Source organism: Hemitrygon akajei, chromosome 7, assembly GCF_048418815.1.
Source record: "Hemitrygon akajei chromosome 7, sHemAka1.3, whole genome shotgun sequence".
NCBI classification, from domain to species: Eukaryota; Metazoa; Chordata; class Chondrichthyes; order Myliobatiformes; family Dasyatidae; genus Hemitrygon; species Hemitrygon akajei.
Window position 1 is genome coordinate 113,655,787 of NC_133130.1, and position 21,326 is coordinate 113,677,112.

Genomic DNA, 21,326 nt, shown 5'->3' on the forward strand with positions numbered 1-21,326 from the left:
TTCCCTTTACTCCACTGTAATATTGATACATCTGACTTTGATTTCTCCCTCTCAAACTATAGAGTGAATTATATCATATTATGATCATTGCAATCTAAGAGTTCAAATACTTTAAGTGCCCTAATAAAATTTGGTACATACACAACACCTAATCCAGAATAGCTGATCCCCTAGTGGGCTCAACACAAGCTGCTCTGAAAAGCCATTTCATAGGCATTCTACAAATTCCCTCTCTTGGGATCCATCACCAAATTGATTTTCCCAATCTACCTGCTTGTCGAAATCCCCCAAGACTATTAAACATTGCCCTTCTGACATAAGTTTTCTACTCCTGTTACAATTTGTAGCCCACTTCCTGGCTACTGTTTTGGAGGCAGATATATAACTCCCACCTGGTTCTTTTTACTCTTGTAGTTTCTTAATTCTACACATAAAGGTTTTACATCTTACGATCCTACAGTATGTCACCTCAATCTAAGGATTTAATTTCAATTTTTACCAAAAGAGCCATGCCACCTGCTCTGCCTACCTGCCTGTCCTTTCGATACAATGTGTATCCTTGGATTTTAAGCAGCAAGCTATGATCTTTCAGCCATGTCTCAGCGATGCCCACAACATCATAACTGGCAATCTCCAACTGCGCTACAGGATAATCCACCTTATTCCATATACTGTTGCATTCAAATATAACATCTACAGTTCTCTATTCATTGCCCTTTTTGATTTTGCTACAACCTTATGGATGGCAATTTTACCATAATATCTGCCCGTCCTTTTTCATAGCCTCACCACACACTATACCAATTGCCCCATCATCATCACTATGACTCCAGTTCCAATCCCCCTGCCAAATTACTTTAAACCCTCCCCAACAACTCTTGCAAACCTGTCCACAAGGATAATGGCCCCCTTTGAGTTCAAGTCTTTTTGTACAGGTCATATATACCTCAGAAGGGGTCCCAGTGAAGCTGAAATCTGAAACCCTGACCCCTGAACCAATTCTTCAGCTATACATTCACCTGCCAAATTATCATATCCCTACCCTCACAGGTGCGTGGCCCAGCAGCAATCCAGAGATTACTGCAGTTGAGCGCCTTTTCACTACATCTCATAACAAACAGCAATGAACTCAGAGTGAATGAATCCACAGCGCATTTATTTTACTTACAGCAAGGGGAGACCAGCACCGCACAAGAGCTGGTGATAGCTTTGAAAAAACAGACCACATAGTCACTTCTTTATGCATAATTTCAAGGACAGGATGTGTTCTGGCTGTCCGCTTAATCAGTGTATTTTCCAGAAACATATCTGTGAGTGCAGTTTGTGAAAGGACTCAGGGTCCATCGGCATTATGTTGCATGAACAATATTAACAACACATTCTGGACAATAGGTGTTTCATTTTGTTGCCGACAAAAACGTCATTTTGTTACTTGAAGTAATGCATATTTCTACACTACCCTGGAATTGGGTAAGGGAAGGAGAGATGTGAAGGGTTTGAGGAGACAGTGGAATGTAGAGGGTGGGGAGGGAATATGGTAAGATGGAGGAATGTGCTGGGGAAAGGGAAGACCCCGGGGCTGGGAAGGAAAGTTACAAAAGTTAGGGGTACTGGATAGTGGAGAGCAGGGGTGGGGTGGGTGTAAGTGTAGGGTAGGGGAAATGATGGAAAGAGGGCAGGGGGCTGAGAGAGTGAGGTGAGGAGTGTGGAGAGTAAAGGAAGAGGGGAGTGGGTAAGGGAAATGAAGATGGAGGGAGATGATGGAAGGGATGATAGGTGTGATGGTAGAGGGATGAGAATAGAGGTTTTGGAAGAGGAGAGAGAGTGGTGGAGCTGAATGGTGGGAGGGGAGGGTGAGTTGGAGAATGAGAAGGGGGAGATGGACAAAGGATGGACACACAGTCAGCACCTGGCCCCTCAGCCTGAGCCTGGACTTACCCATACATGTGACAGATGTCAATGTGGGAGAAGGTAGTGTAAGAAGTTAAGTGTGACCAGCACTGCACACAATATTCCAAGAGCAGACTCAACAATAATCGATATAAGTACATAATGCAGCTGCTCCTAAACTCGATGCCCTGAATGATGAAGGCCTTCATGCTAAAAGCCGCTTTCACCACTGTCTGCTTGTGCAGTCGCTTTCAGTGAACTGTGCACTTGTGCTCCCAGCTCCCTCTCTTCCACAGCACTCATCAGTGCCCTTGTCTGAATGCCTAAAATATGTCACCTCACACTGATCTAAATTGAAAAGCATTTGACATTCCTCAACCCATCTCCCTGACTGATCAAGATGTCTTTGTAATTTCAGTGTAACCAAATTCACTATCAATAAGACCCACTAATTTAGTGGCAACAGTAATGTTGCTAGCCGTGCTTTGTACATTCACATCCAAATCCATTATGCTAATAATGAATAACAGAGGGCCCAGCACTGACTCCTGAGGCCCCTCACTAGTCACAGTACTCCAGTCTGCAGGGGATCTGTACACAATCCAAATCATATAATCCAATTCGTCCCTTTTTCTATGGAGTGAAATAAACAGATGACATTTTGGGTCAGACCCTTCATCAGCGTCATGATGAGAAGTCTCAGCCTGAAATGTGGATGACTTATTCCCATCCACAGATGCTGTCTGACCTGTTGAGTTTCTCCAGCATTTTGTGTGTGTTGCTCATCCCCAGAATCTTTTGTGTTTACAGTTACCAAACCCTCACTGAATTCCCACTTTATACCAAAGGAATTCCCAAATCATGTCCAATGCCAGCTGTTTGGAACCCGATTCAGACCTCCACTTCAGGCATTAGGATGGGTTTGACCTCATGGATTGTGATCAGTTCTGGAGACACGGTGAGTACGGGGATTGGTTCTGAGGATAGAAATGCCACCAGACCTGATGAAGTTTACATTTGCCTCTGCACAACATCCATTTGAGTGTGTGTCTGTGTGTTACTGTGTGTGTATGTCGGACAAGTTCATGTGTGGCAGGTGACTGCATATGCTTGGTTTGGTATGAGTACGAGTCTCTATAGGTGGGGTATGTGTGTTGTTACAAGAATCATCCCTTGTAATAACGATCAAAGAGGCACAGATAGATCTGTATTAACCAACAAGTACCTTTATTATCTCAACTAACAAGTACGTGAATTCATACACTAAGTATCTTGTGTGCACACCAGCTATGTGTTCCTGACCTTCCACACACAGTCAAAGAACTGAAACGATATTATAAGTTGAAAAGGAGTTTCTGCTGCTTGCCACACTTCCCTCAAATGTCCCTTTTCGAATGTTCATGTGTCCATGGGGCATCTCGCAATCTGTGATAGTTGGTCTCCTACAGAGTTACTGCTATTATGTATTTGGAGTTCCTGACTCTTATAGCGTTCCTCATCATTTGAACTAATGGCTCTCCATCCCATTGGTTCAAGGTCACCTGACTTACTGGGTCACCTTCTTATTGGTTCTAACCCAGTGCTACAACCAACACTGTTTCACGGTTCTGCACACCCCCATCCCAGCCTTGTGTGTTTGTGTCTTTCAAGTCTAACTGGTCCAAATGAGATAACACTTAGAGACCAGAACACCGAGTCTAACAGATTGCTGCTTTGGCAGGTGTGGCATCTTTTCATAATAAATAGCCACTCATCTGAGTATGGTCTCGGGTTTTACAAGTCATTACCTGAAGCTCTTTGTGTCCACATTCAATTGCACTGATTAGGTTATCCCAGAACAAGAATTAGTTTGGAGTCCACAAAATGGAGGGAATCAAAGACAATTTGTCTGCTTCACCGTCCATAATTTATCCAAATCCACCAGTTTGTGGACTGCTGGTCCTTCTGGCCAATATCTCCCTCATCTTGATCCAATGATATTTATCTCAGGATCATTATTCTCCTCTCATTCAGTTGACTGCCAATAGGACTACCAAGGAGCCCCAGTAGGTGTGCAACACTTATAAATAACACAAACATTTACGTACTAAACTCACCCATTTTATACTGACAATCATCTCTGCTGCTTCATGAAAATATTATCCTCTGTTTTTTCCATTACTTCAGCCTTCCACCTTCTCAGTTGATGTACATTAAGGAATACAATTATCAGGGTACATAAAATTAGTATTACAGCAGCATGTGATACTCTTCTTTTTTAAAAAACTTTTTTTATTGTGTTTTCAAATAGTTACAGAATAAAAGTGTATGAAAAAGAAAATATGTATTACCCATCCCCTCTCCCCTTAACCCTGAGCCACGGATGTATTTGAACATTTGATCCCCAATTCCAAAACTTGTCCCATGAGTCTGAGTCACTCAATATTTCATTTCTTTCATCAGCATGTCTTAATAACTTTAGTTTGTTTAGTCCATTGATAGATTATCTCCTTTGCCTTCCCTACAACTCGTGGTCCAGTCGCAGTCAAATGAAGAATCAGTGGCAACTCAATTACAACACACTGTCACAAATATTGACCATATCAGAGCTGTGGACTGTAAGGTTCTCCTTCATTACTGCATTTGTTGCTGACTGAGACCAAGTTTGTCCTCCAACAGTCAAATCTAAAGTCACCCTCCCAATTGCAACATTAGGACTTTCCAAAGAAAATTCTTTCTATTCCTTGGCATCGGTTGTGGCTGCTGTTGCTGTAATATGTTTGTCCCTCCAATACATATTGTAAGAAGAACTCACTAGTTATAGGCAAAACATACAATAAACAATTCTCATAAGTACAGAAGTTTCTGTCTTGTCAACTCTGCTGGAGAAACCAAGTAGTTTCCCCCTTTTATGATATCCTTGATAAATCTACCTCTTTCCCAGTACCATTCATTACAATAGCATGTGTTGTTGGGTTACTTAAGAACATCCAAGTCTTTTCATGATATTTGCCCACATTGTGAATTCTTTACAATGAGAAGGTTAAATTATCTCCATATAGTGGAATATGAAATACCACACCAACATAAAAATATTTTAATGGTGGCGGAGGTGTCATAGTGCACTTGGCAGAGGTTGGTGCTCGGAGAGACTGTGACGGAGGGGATGGTCAGAGGCTTGGAGGTTCGACGGACTCGGAATCCGCTGCGGTCCGGGTGCTTTCACTGTGTGTTGCATCTGCGAGGCTGGGTCTGGCAGAGCTTTCATTGTGTGCTACAACTGCGAGGCTAAGTCCGACGGCGCCTCAGAAGTCCATAGCAGGGGTATTCCCTTCTGCCGCCTGCGTGGGATGACGAGTCTATTGGGACCCTGAGGACCTGTAGAAACTGTATGGTGGTTTCTTTTGAAATTATAGTCTTTTAACATCTTTGGACTATATTTTACTGTGTCCATGGTCTGTTTTTTTAAATCAATTATGGTATTGTCTGCACTGTTGTAACTATATGCTAAAAATAACTATATGTAACTATGTGGTTTTGTGTAGGTCTTTAGTTTTTGGTTTGTTGGGTGGTAGAGTTGGTCTCCTGACTTGGTGTGTCTGGGTAGTCTTGTTTTGTCTGGTGGATTTGGAGCTCCTTTCCGGGGAACGCACTAAGATGGTAGCACGATATTAATATTCAGCAGCCTCTCCAGACTCTGGATTTGGGGATTGCCAAACGTTATGTGGATTTTCTGGTGTAATCTGTTTTGTCGTGTGCTTTTGTGATATCATTCTGGAGGAATGTCTCGTTTTTTAACTGCAATGCATTTGTGGTTTCTAAATGACAATGAACTGAAATTCAATTCAATTCAATTTTCCTACCACCACCTGTACCCAGTACTCTATTGGGTAGTGCAAGACTTCTAATATGGCACAAGGGCATTTTTCCACAACTCCTTGTTTTAGTTGCTCATCTGATACCCAATTTGGTTCTTCATTTGCATCAAGTTGTAACACATTAGAGCCAATCATGGTAAGCAACCAAGTAGCATATGCAGCACAGCTCACAGCTTTATGTGTTCCCTTAGAAATTAGGTTTATGAGGCCAATTATCAAACTCATGGTATCTTGAAGGGGCCTCAGAAACTTAACTGAATTCAGAGTTACCTGTGATGCACTCTGACCAATTACATCAGTCTGTATCTGATCCTGATCACTTTCTCCAGTTAAATCCCGCATTTTCTGGTTTCCTAACTCTGCTATATCTAAAGTAATGACTATTGCAAATCTTGATGCATAACCTACTTCCACTAATTCCAATAGTCCTCTCTTTTTCTATTTTTGACTGATTTAACTTCACTCCTGCTTAGCCGTCTCCCAAGAAAATGAGCGAATAACTGTCTCATTGTAGACAAACATCATTATTCAAAGGTTCAATTTAATGTCAGAGAAATGTATATAATTCACATCCTGAAATGCTTTTTCTTCACAACCATCCACGAAAACAGAGGAGTCCCCCAAAGAATGAACGATAGTTAAATGTTAGAACCCCAAAGTCCTCCCCAGCTCCTCTCCCTCCCATGCGTAAGCAGCAGCAAGCAACAATCCTCCCCTCCCCCCCACCAGCAAAAAAAAATGCATCGGCACCTGCCACCAAGCAGTGAAGCGTGAGCAAAGCAATAGCAAAGACACAGACTTACAGTTACCCCCAAGACTTCACGTTTCATTCAGTATACAACACACCACAGTCTCTTTCTCTCTCTCCCTAATAAGGGAGAAGGATGGGTCTCTGTTTTTCCAGCATGCGGGGAGACATAACAAACAACTCACTGGTTTACGATGCTTTTTTAAGTCCATTATGACACTTTTATCGAGCTCTGTGCCCAAAGATCTCAAAGATCTTGGGTCTCCAGGCACACAACTGTAGATATTTCGACTCCCCTGACAACATACAGGTCTCCTACCATGACACTGTCTCTCGATCTGCCCGTCTCCAGAGCCCAAGATCCTAGGCTTCCAAATCCGAGCCGGACTCTTAGGCCGAGCCCTTGGCGTGCTGAGCAACAATGGTCATTTATGAAACTCTGAAAGCGGGTCCCATTTCCACAAAGAACCGAAGTCAACTTGTAACTCCAGGTGAGGGTCTTCAAAAGAAAACCCTGAAAGGGAAAAATAAAGATATTACAGATGGAAATAGAGCTGTTTCCGAAGATGCAAGCAAAGGGGTTGCCGTTTAGTGCCACCATTACTCTAGTCCACCTCCAGTTAGATTAAAAATTACCTACACTTGCTGGTACCCTGGTACCAAAATGACAGTTTCCCCTGTGTCTCCTAACACTGATCCTACCCCGTTGTGTTATGCTGGGTCTCACTGAATCTAGACTCTGTTGTAGTTCCAGCTTCTTAGGTTGTCAATTTCACATTATTTTCATCATATTGAATTAAACCTGTAACACACACGTGTAATCTCTCCTCTTATTTCTAGTTTCAAGTTTCAATCTTAAATCATTTTAAGACCTTATTTTCTAGCCCATCCAACACAGGCTCCCAATTGTTTTTGTTCTCAAGCTATCCAACTTTCTTTTTCCACCCAATTTCATTTCCAGGTAGGGAGGCAGGAACCAATATGTTTTTTCCGATTTTCTTTATTTTCTTGACAAATTTCCCTTGATTCTCAGAATAAGAAAATAGACAAATTCATCTTTGGTAAAATCTGTTGCCATTTTGGAACAGCAGTCCCAACCCCAAATCTTCCAAATCAGGATTACCATGTCCATCGATTGTCAAGTCTCCAAAATTGGGACATCACATACATCAATAATAACATTCCCAGCTCTTCACCACTGCTTTCAACTGGGTGATGTGGTATCATCCACATTTAACTGGAGAAATCAGTACCATCTACAATTTCAGACTGCAAGACTACAATTTCAGAGAGCCCTGCAAACCTTAGATTTAAAAATGAGGTTGGTTACTGTGTTCTAGTCTTTGCTTTGTCCTGGACTTAATTCTCTAGGACTGACTCCTGAGCTTTACTCTATTGCCTTGTCTTTTGTAGTTTATGGGCTGCCACATATTGAGCCTCATTCACTATCTCTACCAATTATTGTATCCACTTTTCTGACACAATCACATCTAGGTTCAGACAAGTTTAATCCTAACAACTCCTGGACCTTCTCATGTCTCTTCTGCCCAAGAGTTTATAAGGGGTATAACATGTTGATGATACCACTGTATTCCTTATTATCTTCAGTACACAAGGCAAAACTACCTGCCCTGTTCTTGCACCATACTTGCCATATGTTTTAATGTTTGGTTCATCCTTTCCACAGTTCCACTTGACTGCAGTCTATAGGGTATATAAAATCTCTGCTTGATCCCTCCCATGACATCTTGCATTATTTGGGCTGTAAAATGTGTGCCTTCATCTGATTCTATAATCTGAGGTAATCTCCAGTGTGTGAAGACCCTTTCCAAAAAGGTTTTTATAACCATATAACAATCACAGCACGGAAACAGGCCATTCCGGCCCTCCTAGTCCGTGCCGAACTCTTAATCTCACCTAGTCCCACCTACCCGCACTCAGCCCATAACCCTCCACTCCTTTCCTATCCATATACCTATCCAATTTTACCTTAAATGACACAACTGAACTGGCCTCTACTACTTCTACAGGAAGCTCATTCCACACAGCTATCACTCTCTGAGTAAAGAAATACCCCCTCGTGTTTCCCTTAAACTTTTGCCCCCTAACTCTCAAATCATGTCCTCTCGTGTTGGCTTTGACCATGTTTGTCTTAATTGGGAAAGCTTCCAAGTAGGACTTGGTGAAAGTATCTACCATGACAAGATACTTGTACCCTCCTGGGGTGGGAGGCAAAGGTTCTACATAATATACAGTGCCTATAAATAGACAATAGACAATAGGTGCAGAAGTAGACCATTCGCCCTTCGAGCCTGCACCGCCATTCTGAGATCATGGCTGATCATCTACTATCAATACCCGGTTCCTGCCTTGTCCCCATATCCCTTGATTCCCCTATCCATAAGATACCTATCTAGCTCCTTCTTGAAAGCATCCAGAGAATTGGCCTCCACTGCCTTCCGAGGCAGTGCATTCCAGACCCCCACAACTCTCTGGGAGAAGAAGTTTTTCCTTAACTCTGTCCTAAATGACCTACCCCTTATTCTCAAACCATGCCCTCTGGTACTGGACTCTCCCAGCATCTGGAACATATTTCCAGCCTCTATCTTGTCCAATCCCTTAATAATCTTATATGTTGCAATCAGATCCCCTCTCAATCTCCTGTATTCACTCTCTCCATCTTTAAATCTTTGCACCTTTTCTTTAGTCCTTCCACTTCATCCTTTGCAAGATCGGCTGCTTCCTCTTGTCTACTTTTTTCTTTAAGTAATTTCTCTGACTTCAGCTGAAACTGGTTCACATGCAGAAAGTCTATATCTCTTTGACTCTAAGTCAGCAACTCCCTCTGAACGTTTCTACCTCTTTTTGGAGACTTCTGTGCTCTCCTTCTAACCTCTCTCGCTCCACATCTGCTTTATTTCAATTTTCTGGGAGTCCCTGCCGTAACCTGTCTCACTTGGCTTCTGTTTTTTGCTGATATTCTAGGATTTCCTGCTGTAACTCATCTTGCTTGGCTTTTAATTTACTTCGACATTTGTTTTCCATTTCTAATCTTTGCCAATCTGCCTTAGCATTCTGTCGGAGTTCTATCAAATCCTCAATTAAACAGCCAACTACTACCGGTTTTTGTAATTGTTTAAACTTCCTACCCATCAGCTTCCCTTAGGCGAGTTTCCTAAAGGCATCGCCACAGTTTTCCCATCACAGCCAGCGTGAACGACAAACTCCTCATGTTGTGGCTGGCCACTTGCCCAACATGTATTTCTGGAGGTATCCCCTCCAATCAAAACAGGGGACTTCAACACCTTCGGACTTGCAGAATTTCCTGAATACTTCATCTTGGGTTAGTAACCACTAAATGCCCAGTCCCAGATCTCTCCATACCTCACTCACGTGTTCTGACTTGAGTCTCCCGCTGAACGAAAAGACTTATCCTCGAGCCAACCAGCAGGCAGGCCAATTCTGTTACAAGAATCACCCCTTGTAATAACACACAGAGAGATCTCTATTTACCAACCAGTACCTTCATTATCCCAACTAACGAGTACATGAATTCATACACTAAATACCTTGTGTGCACACTAACTATGTGTTCCTGACCATGGATGTGATGACATTGGACAGGATTCAAAAGGGTTTATGAAAATAATTCTGGGATTGAAGGGCTTATCATACGAGGTGTGTTTGATGGTTCTGGGTCTGTATTTACAGGAATTCAGAAGAATGAGGGGGAGATCTCATTGAAACCTATTGAATGTTGAAAGGCCTCAATAAAATGGAGGTAGGGAAGATGTTTCCTGTGGAGTCTAAGACCAGAGGACACAGGCTCTGAATAGAGGGATATCCATTTAGAACTAAGATGAGAAAGAATTTCTTTAGCCAAAAAGTGGTGAATCTGTGGGATTCGTTGCCACAGGCAACCATGAAGGCCAAATCTTTGTGTATATTTGAGGCAGAGGTTCATAGATCTTTGATTAGTCAGGACATGAAGGGATATGGGGAGAATGCAGGAGATTGGAACAGAGAGGGAAATGGATCAGCTGTGATGAAATGTTGGAGCAATCAATGGGCCAAATGGCCTAACACTGCTCCTATATCTTATGGTCTTATGAACATGAGTGTCAAGTTCTGATAGCAAATGATCCCAAGGGACCATTTATATCAAAACATAATCGGAGGGGTAGAAGCAGATCAGATAAAATAATGTCTGAGAACAAAGACACAAAGGAAAAAAGAAAAAAACCTTTTTTTTTTTGTAGATGGCTCCTCATCAGTACCGGATGGTGAGAGGAGAACTGGGTATGGAACCTATGTAGAGGATGAATATGGCCAGGACCTACACCATGAGTATACAGGCAGAATTGGCAGCTGTAGCATATGTGGTTAACCACCCAGAACGTCTTCCACCCAGGTCAGTCATACACTCCGATAGTATGTACGCTTATAATAGCCTTACAAAACATTTGCCTCTGTGGGAAGCAAGAGGGTTTATTTCAGCTGACAGGAAGCCCCTTTATTCTGCTGCTCTATTGCAGTATATATTTAAAGATGCAAAAGGAAAAGAATACAGAGTCAGAGAGGTGAAAGCCCACTCTAAATTATCCTGAGGGGAACAGAAAGGCAGATGAATCAGCGAAGCAGGAATGGCAGCCCCAGATTGGGGAGATGAGAAGGCAGAAGGAACACCAGGTTATGGTAATGGATTTAATAGAGGAGCAGAAGGAAGATAAAGAATATTTTAAAATGATAGAAGGAGCAGGATCGGAAATATGCAAAGAGCACAAGTGAGTGCATGATTGTCCTATGTGAAGGTAAGTTCCAGAGGCAGGAAGACACCAGATGATCACTGGTACCATGATACACCTGGAAGCTGTAAGTACCATTGAGAAAATAAAGGAGGAATGCTGGTGGTTTAGGATGAAGGATGAGGTGGAGCACTGTGTCAAGAATTGCTTTATCTGTGCACATCATAATCCTGATAGAAATGTGAAGAAAGGAGCCCTCCAACACACCAGGCCAGGGGAAGGGTGTTGAACTAATTTGTCAGTAGATTACGTTGGACCCCCTGGCCACCCACCACAGGAGGGTACAAATATATTCTTGCAGTGGTAGATACTTTCACCAAGTGAAAGAAAGGTTTCCTGACTAAGACAAACATGGACAAAGCCACTGCAAAAATCTTATTGGAAAACTTGTTTATTCACTGGGAATTACCTCGGAGGATAGAATCGGATCAGGGCACACATTTGACAGCCCAGACAATGCAAGATGTCTTGACACTTTTTTTATTCCTGATAGTTCACAATCTAATGGAATTGTGGAAAGGATGAATCAAACCAGAAAAAAAATCACCAAATGGTGCAATAACATGGAACAACGTGGCAGGTAGATTTGCCTTAAGGAATACAATGCATCATCGACAGGTTACACCTCTAATAAACTCATGACTGAGAGATTTAAGATAACTGGAGTTGTTAGGATTAAGATTTGTCAGAACACAGAATTGATGGGATTGTGTCTGAAAAGTGTGTACAACATTTGGAAGAGACAGTGAAGGAGGCCAATTATGTGGCAGCCTATCAGAGAAAGAAACAACAACAGAATAAAGCTTTCTTTGACTCAAGAGTCAGGGCAAAGAGTGATGAGAATACACCAACCCACCTCAATTTTAAATCCAAGGTATGCAGCGTCATATGAAATTACAGACAAAGCAAGTCCATCAAGGTACAGGGTACTGATTTCTCCTGGTACCTAACCAACCAGTTGAAATTGATGGTGGAGAAATAGGAATGGTGTAATCTTCAGCACGTAACAATTGATATACATGCTGGTACTGTTTTCGGAGACTTGACAATTGATGTACGTGGCAGAGCTGATTTGGATGTTTGATGTTGGAACATCTGTTTGAAGGAAGTAGTGATGGATCTGACAAAGAGGAGCTTTTCTGTTCCCTCATCCTGAAAATCAGGGGTTTTGTCAAGAAAATAAAGAAAAGGGAAAATAAATGAAGAAAGATGAATGGCTTGAGTCCAAAGACAAATGGAAGCCTGGATTGTAAGGGCTAGAAAAACAGATAGAAAATATGGATTTAAAATAATTTAAGATTGAAACTGAAAATAAGAGTAGAAAGTACCCTTTTGTGTTACAGGTTTAATCGGACATTAAGAGAATAATGCATTTTGTTGTGATGGAATTAACCATGACTGGGGCCATTGTACTCCAGAACCACGGCAGCAGACAAATGGGTCAACAATTATGTTGTTACTTGGAGAATATTCAGAGATCAAAAACAATTTTTCTCAATGGACACGAGTAATACAGGCTAATAAGGGAGAAATAGAGGACTCAAATTTGTATTATGCTCAGGTAGATGGTTTGATGTGTGTGGACAAAACCTTAGGTATTCTGGAAGTTACAAAGGTACAGTTCTTATCCAATAAAATTGTAGAGGTGACATTATCAAGTATGCCAGAGGGAATAATCATTTGTCAGTTCTCAGGTCTGATTGAGAGAACAACCTTCAGGTGACGAGGGCCACGGTAAGATTACAGTTCTCAGATACTCATGTGAATATTGAGTGGGGCAGTGATTGATACAAAAGGTAAATCAATTGGGATGGCCATACCAAACGTTTCTCAAAGGTTGCTTCCATCATTATAAACTGTCCACAGGAGGATCTGGTACATGGGGAGAGGAGAATGGAAAGGGAACTAAGGAACATGGGTAGAGTTTCTGTCAGGACCTCGGCCCTTTCAGAGTTTTCAAATCTACTAGGAAACTGACCATTCCAGAACCTCAAAACTACACAAGAGCCTAAATGTAGTGAGACCCAGCATAACACAAAGGGGGTAGGATTAGTGTTAGAAGATGTGGGGGAATTTGTCACTTGGGTACCAGGATACCAGCAGATGCAGGCAATCTAACTGAAATAATGGTGCTCACCTACAATGAGACAATTATTGCTCATCTTCTTGGGAGTCAACCTCGCATAAGTGAGATTAAACCAGTTAAAAAGAGAAGGAAGAGAGGACTATTGGAATTAGTGGGAGCAAATTATGCATTGGGACAACCAATGTTACATCCCTGAATGTAACAGAATGAGAAAACCATAAAATCAGATTGACAGTATTGTTAGGAAGGCATATGGTGTGATGCCCTTCATCAATAATGGGATTGAGTTCAAGAGCTGTGAGGTAATGTTACAGCTATGTAAGACCTTAGTTAGACCCCACTTGGAGAACTGTGTCCAGTTCTGGTCATCTCACTACAGGAAGGATGTGGATACCACAAAAAAAATGCAGAGGCTATTTATAAGGATGTTCCCTGGATTGGAGAGTGTGTCTTGTGAGAATAGGTTGAGTGAACTTAGCCCTTTCTTCTTCGAGCATCAGAGGATGAGAGGTGACCTGATAGAGGTGTATAAGATGATGAGAGGCATTGATCGTATGGATCGCCTAAGGCTTTTCCAGAGCTGAAATGGCTAACGTGAGGGGGTATTTTTTAAGGTACAAGGGGTTTGTCAAAGGTAAGTTTTTCCACACAGAGAGTAGTGTGTGTGTGGAATGCACTGCCAGTGACAGTGGTAGAAGTGGATACAATAGGGTTTTTCAAGAGACTCTTAGATAGATACATGGAGCTTAGAAATATATAGAGGGCTATGTGGTAGGGCAATTCTAGGTAGTTTCTAAAGTAGGTTACATGGTTGGCACAACATTGTGGGCCGAAGGGCCTGTAATGTGCTGTAAATTTCTGTGTTCTATGTTCTAGTCCCCTCAGCAGAAAATGTGGGATATTACCGGAGGAAATTATCAAGATCAGATACAAACTAATCAAATCGGTCATGGCATATCCCAACTTTGGATGCCCTTAAATTTCAGATGCCCCTTCAAGATGCAACAAATCAGATTATTGACCGCATTGACCTCATTTTTAAGGAAAGGTATAAAACTGACCTCTGTGTTACACATGCGAACTGGTTGCACACCATGATTGACACAAATTTATTACAACGATGCTCATCAAGTACCAAATTGGGTCTTAGATGAGCAACTAAAAGAATAGAAATAATTTAACCTACCCCAAAAAAGGTTCACAATATGGGCAAATATCATGAGAAGGCTTGGATATCCTTAAGTGACCTGCCAGCACATGCTAGTTATGAATGGTACTGGGAAAGATTTATCAGATTACTACCAAGGGTGAGACCACTGGGGTTGCCAATAGTAATTACCCCTTAGTAATTACCAATAATGATCAGAGAGAATCTGTATTTACTGACAAGTACCTTTATTGTCTCAATTAAAAAGCACATGAATTTACACAACCAAATACCTATGTGCACACCTACTACGTTTCCTTGACCCACCACCCCCCGTCATGATCAGTCAAAGAATTTAGAAGGTAATATCCAGGAAAGGAGTTTACGTTGGTCATGTGTTCCTTGTGGTGCCGCTCCAGTTTCCATGTGTCCGTGGGGTCCTCCACATCCACAATATTTGGTCTGTACAGAGTTTTCACTCCTTTGCATTCGAAGCTCCTTACTTTTAAAAAAACACCATATTAGTTCAAATGTTGTGGTTCCATCCCATCACCTTATTGGCTCTGGTCCAGGGTACAACCAGCATTATTCTATGGTCCTTGCCCTCAGCCCTGTGGTTTTTGTTCTTTTCAACTCTTGACTGGTGGAAAGCAGTCAAACCAGGTGATCCAGACACTGAGCCTTCTGCCCGCCTGTCACTTTACGTAATACATAGCTACTTGTCTGAGAAAAGTCACAGGTTAGCAGGTCGTCAGCTGAGACTCCTTGTGTCCACATTCAATTGGTCTGATTAAGTTATCCCAGAGCAAGAATCAGTTCATTAAACTGATGGAACAATTAAATGGAACCATTAAACAAAATGGAGGCTGCAAGGACAATCTCACAAAATGGCCACCTCCAATCCTGTTCTCTGATTTTCACTCTTTCTGACCAAAACCCAGAAGAAATGACAAGAAGCAACTTACTATATGAATTGTGGTTTCAGTATTTAAGAAAACTGTTTATTGTCTATTTTGTCTGTAAGTAATGAGTCTTTTTTGCTGTCTGCATTGGTGAGACATACATATTCCAGAGCGACAGCAGCCTTGAGTTATACCAAGGGATGGAAACAGTGTCTTTTGGAAAGTCACAAAGTTGTTACTGCGAGCATGAATTTAGATCTGACAATTGGAGGATCAACTTTGTCTCAGCCAGCAAGGTAATGAAGGAGACCCTCACGATCAATCTTTGTGGGACTATGTTGCTACCAAGTTTCCACTGATTCCTCACTTGACTGCAGACAAGTTGTGGAGGAGGCAATAATCCATCAATGGAATAAACACACAGAGTAATTAAGAAACACGCTGACACAGCAAATGAAATATTGAGTGAAGCTGCTCTCTAGCCATCGTTTTGTGACCTGGTTTTGCCTGGCTCGGTCAGTATGTTAAAGTAGACACAATGATATTCCAAGTAATTCTGGAATAGAGTAATTTCAAATAAGCAGTTATTTGTAAGGTGTTCTTGTGGCGGTTCAGTCCAAAGTCCGTGGTCCGGTCCGCGGACTCTGGGTTTTCCGGTGGTCCCTTGCTGCGGTTGGACTTAACTAGAAACACCTGAGGCTCATATTGGAACTGGGAATAGAAGCAGCCGGGTAAGTCAGGCCGTTCTGCCGTTGCCCTGTGGGGGGATCTGTCTTGCCTTGTCCTCGCCTCTGTGGGGTGTCAGGCCGTTCTGCTGTAGCCCTGCGGGGGGAATCTGTCTTGTCTTTGCCTCCGTCGGGTAGGTCAGGCCATTCTGCTATTACCCGACGGATGGTCCTGCCCCACCTTGGTGTGGAGTTATAGATGAGTCCTGGCTTGTCGGAGGATAAGTCCCGGCTCTGTGTCTATGTACTGTCCCGTCTCATGTCAGTGTCCTGCAGTTGGGTCATGATTCAACACCTGACTTATGACAGTTCTTCAGTATGATATAACATGCAGGTTTGTGAATTGTGGGGTCAGTGTCCACCATGAGTGATTCAAGCTGGTTACTGGTTTAGTAACTGTATTAGAACAAGGAGACAAAAATTATCACTTACTACTTGCAGAAGAGAGCAATAATTGGATGCTGGCTTGGACCAGAGCCAATAAGGTGATACAAGCCAGTAAGATTCCCTCAAGTCAACGAGATTGAATTGCACAATTTGAATTGGTATGATAAGTGAATAAAAATAAGAGGCTTCAAATGCAAGACAGCAATAACTCTGAATAACAACCATCGCAGTTACGGGTATGAGCAGCACCATGCTGGACATGTAGAGACTGGATTGGGAAAAAGAGGAATGCCTGACCAGCGTAGACTGCTTAACCGGCTATAACCTTTTCTATTCTTTGACAATTCACATGCTTGTTAGTTGAGACGATAAAAGTACTCATCAGTAAATAATGATTCTTTCTATGCCCAAATGGTGATTGATACTATGAGATAACCCTTGTTAACAGAACTTTGAATAAATTATCAGTACAGAAGAAGTTAACCAATGGAAGAGCATGACCTTTCATGGAAGATATCCCCATGATCTGAGTTGACAGGGAAGTATTGAACTCCTGGCTCAAAGTGGGAGACCTCTTCCCAGAAACAGAGGGGTTCCTTGTGGAAATACAGGACCAGGTGACTAACACAAAAAAATTACCTAAAATACATAATTAAAGATCAACAAATTCCAGACGATAAATGCAGAATATGCCAAGAGAAACCAGAAACAATTGAACACATTACAGGATCCTGCAGTTTCACTCAATCTGATTACAATCAAGTGGCAATCATCATTCACCAAAATCTTGCTTTAAAATACAAACTCATAAAACACACCATATCTAACTATAAATACAAACCTGATTCAGTTTTACAGTCAGAAGCCTACAAATTATATTATGACCAAACTGTTATTACAGATAGGACAATCCATAATAACCAGTCAGATATAGAAGCAGTGAAAATTACCCATAAAGTTGAGATGGACAGGGAATATGGAGGTTAACTAACAAAGTCATTCTTACTTGGTCCAGAGATTTAATGGACGAGAACATGTCAGGCATAACTGTGGTCAGTTCGTCTTCTTCAGTCTGCAGAACCATGCAGGAAACACAAGGGAGAACTCTTCACCACAGATGGTGACTATTTGGAACCCATCTCCACAGGGACAGTGAGAGATGAACAGCAGGGATGGATTTGAAAGGATGGCTGGGGAACAGAAACACTGGCAGAGTTGACTCCCTACTCTATACAGGGTGTGTTGTAGAATCACTTGGCACCGGAGACAGAGTTTAAAATAGAATTGATTTTTTTTAATCACAGATGCAGAATATTAGACTCCAGTCCCATTAAAGGTGAACATCAGCAGAAGAAACTCCTCCTATGCCCAGTGACCAGGGTGCAGAACTGGGTGTGATGAGCAGCAGTAATAATTGCAGAGTTCAACACCAACAGTCACTTTTGAACTTGCATCTGGATTCAGCAACTGTGGTGGTTAAACATCCAGTAAGCAGCTTATTTCAACTTTATCCCCAGTGTGAATTCGGTAGTGCACCACAAGGTCGGATGACTAAGTGAATCCCTTCCCACAGTCTGAACAAGCGAATGGCCTCTCCCCAGTGTGAACTCGCTGATGTACCTTCAGTTGAGATGACTGAGCAAATCCCTTCCCACACACAGCACAAGTGAATGGCCTCTCACCAGTGTGAACTCGCTGATGTACCTTCAGATCAGATGACTGAGAGAATCCCTTCCCACAGTCTGAGCAGGTGAATGGCCTCTCCCCAGTGTGAATGCGCTGATGTACATTCAGCTGAAATGACCGAGCAAATCCCCTCCCACACACAGAACAAGTAAACGGCTTCTCACCAGTGTGAATTAACTGGTGAGTCCGGAGGCTGGATGACTGACTGAATCCTTTCCCACAGTCTGAGCAGGTGAATGGCCTCTCCCCAGTGTGAACTGACTGGTGTATTTGTAGGTTGGATGACCGAGTGAATCCCTTCCCACAGTCTAAGCAGGTAAACGGCCTCTCCCCAGTGTGAACTCGCTGATGTACCTTCAGCTGAAATGACTGAGAGAATTCTTTCCCACAGTCTGAGCAGGTGAACGGCCTCTCCCCAGTGTGAACTGACTGGTGTCTTAGTAGACTGGAAGACTGAGTGAATCCCTTCCCACACACCAAACAGATGAATGGCCTCTCCCCAGTGTGAACACGCTGATGTACCATCAGTTGAGATGACGAAGTGAATCCCTTCCCACACACAGAACAGGTGAATGGCCTCTCCCCAGTGTGAACTGTCTGGTGTATCTCCAGGTGGGATGACCGAGTGAATCCCTTCCCACAGTCTGAACAGGTGAACGGCCTCTCCCCAGTGTGAACTCGCTGATGGACCTTCAGTTGAAATGACTGAGAGAATTTCTTCCCACATTCTGAGCAGGTGAACGGCCTCTCTCCAGTGTGAACTGACTGGTGTCTCTGGAGGCTGACCGGCTGAGTGAATCCCTTCCCACATAGAGAACACGTGAATGGCCTCTCCCCAGTGCGAACTCGCTGATGTACCTTCAGTTGAGATGATGAAGCAAATCCCTTCCCACACACAGAACAGGGAAATGGCCTCTCCCCAGTGTGAACTGACTGGTGTGTCTGCAAGCTGGATAACCGAGTAAATCCCTTCCCACACAAAGAACAGGTGAACGGCCTCTCTCCTGTGTGAACTGACTGGTGTGCCAGCAGGTTAGATGACTGAGTGAATCCCTTCCCACAGTCTGAGCAGGTGAACAGCATCTCCCCAGTGTGAACTGACTGGTGTGACTGCAGTGCATCACAAGGTTGGATGACTGAGTGAATCCCGTCGCACACAGAGAACAGGTGAACAGCCTGCCCCTCCCCACTGTGAACTCACAGATGTACCTTCAGTTGAGATGATCAAACAAATTCCTTCCCACAGTATAAGCAAGTGAATGGCCTCTCCTCAGTGTGAACTCGCTGGTGTTTCTGCAGGTGGGATGAGTGAGTGAATCCTTTCCTACAGTTCTCTCTCAACTGTCTGACAACATCTCAAGTCAGATGTCAGACATAGTGAATTCCTCGCACAATCAATGCAGTTGAAGAGCTTCTCTCTAATGAACAAATGCTGGTGTGCTCTCAGTACCCAGTTCCAGTGGATTTCACTGAGATACAATAGAAAACTTCATTTCAGACACAAAGCACGTTTCCAGCTGGGATGAGATACATCTTCATCTCCAGGGATCTACAACAGACATATCAGTGTTACACAGGAACTATCTGGGCAGAGACAGCAACGCTGATGTGTTCTTGTGTTGGGATTCTTGTTCACAAATTCCTTGCCATTTCCAATCTGTAAAAAGATTTACGAAAGACATCAGTGGGTGAAGGACAACATTTCAGATGAGATAATTTTAATATTTTGGATGGTGAGCCCTGACATCACACTGTAACAGTAAGTTTCAACCCAGGTTGGGAGAAGAAGTCGTCTTCTAACTGGGCACAGATCAAGCATTGGGACTGACCATCAAATTCTCTGACAGTCTTCCTGTCTGTATAAGAATGGGACATTTCTACCCATCTTCAGTCTGTGACTTTGCTCAGTTTGACTCTCTCCAATGGTATTATTTACTGTGCCCTCTGAGCTGTGTGACCAAACAGTAACTGAAATGCTCTCGTGCAGAAAGCCTTTGCTGCTGTACAGCTGGAATTTTCTTTTTTATAATGCAAGTGCTGCACAGTTTTCAGGCTGTATACAAATTTCCTGCGCAGCTGTAAAAAAAAAAGCAGAAGGCACATTGGTATTATTTCAAGTTCTGGCCATGTCCCAAAGTGCTACAAAGAGCACAGGATATTACATGGCTGATCCTGGAGACTTTCTGATCACTACTGTGAAAGACGGTGGTGAACTCAGCGATGGCAATGCCAATGAATATGAAGGGGAGGGCAGTAATCTTGCACATCGGAGAGAGACACTTAAGTGATGTGAAATCTACAGGTCACTTGTTACCCAGGTCAAAGGTGTTTGATATAATTATGTACCCAGAGAGAACCGGCAGAAAGGTCCAGAACAAGTGGAGATAGCATAAATATGTGTTCCCCCACCCCAAGAACCAAAGCTGATGTAAGCATTTTGATCTTTATTTTCGCGAGTTCCTAATGCCTGGATTTAGATGGCTGGAGCTCGGCAGTGTCTGAGAGACCCGCTCCCATTCCCTCAGCCGAAATCTCCCCGGGCCCGGGTACGGATCGTGGTCTGAGAGAGACGGGAAAGACCGGGACTACGGTGTATTCGGATCTCACAGCAATCGTCCCCCAGTCGGGGTGCGGACGCCGGTGATGGTGAAACTCCCGCCCGGAGCCGCGATCCTACCTGCCGCCGATTCCCCGGAGCGCATGCGCGATATCCGGGGCGGGGCAACCGGAACCATTACGCATGCGCCATACCCGGGGATCGTCCGGTACCATTACGCATGCGCGTTTGATCGCCTGGGCACTGACGGCGAATTCCGAGTCGGGGAGTTCTCAGGGTAAAACTCACAAATTCAGGTGAGCAGTTAAAAGTATTTACAAGAACCGCTTCCACGCCGCAAGCCTCTAAATCAGAATCCTTTATTATCGCCAAGTATGAGGAACCATCAAGGGAATTTGATGCCGGTTTCCCTGAGCTCTCTCTGTACAGAATTAAAAGCAAACAAAAACAATAGTGCAAATAATCATAAACTATATACAATGAGGTCCACCTTATTAAATGTACAGGTGGACTTGATTTATAATAGACTAAAATTC

General features: G+C 43.0%; 1 protein-coding gene across 1 annotated transcript in view; it reads right to left on the reverse strand.

Annotated features, from left to right (window-relative positions):
* The window catches only part of LOC140730144 (uncharacterized), a 132,308-nt gene extending 111,374 nt beyond the window's left edge, over positions 1-20,934 (reverse strand). The window contains 3 exon segments of the mRNA XM_073050276.1: positions 17,554-17,619; positions 18,054-19,890; positions 20,911-20,934. Coding sequence (XP_072906377.1) covers positions 17,554-17,619; positions 18,054-19,316 — 1,329 coding nt within the window. The 5' untranslated portion in view covers positions 19,317-19,890; positions 20,911-20,934.
* Between the last annotated feature and the right edge of the window lie 392 nt (positions 20,935-21,326).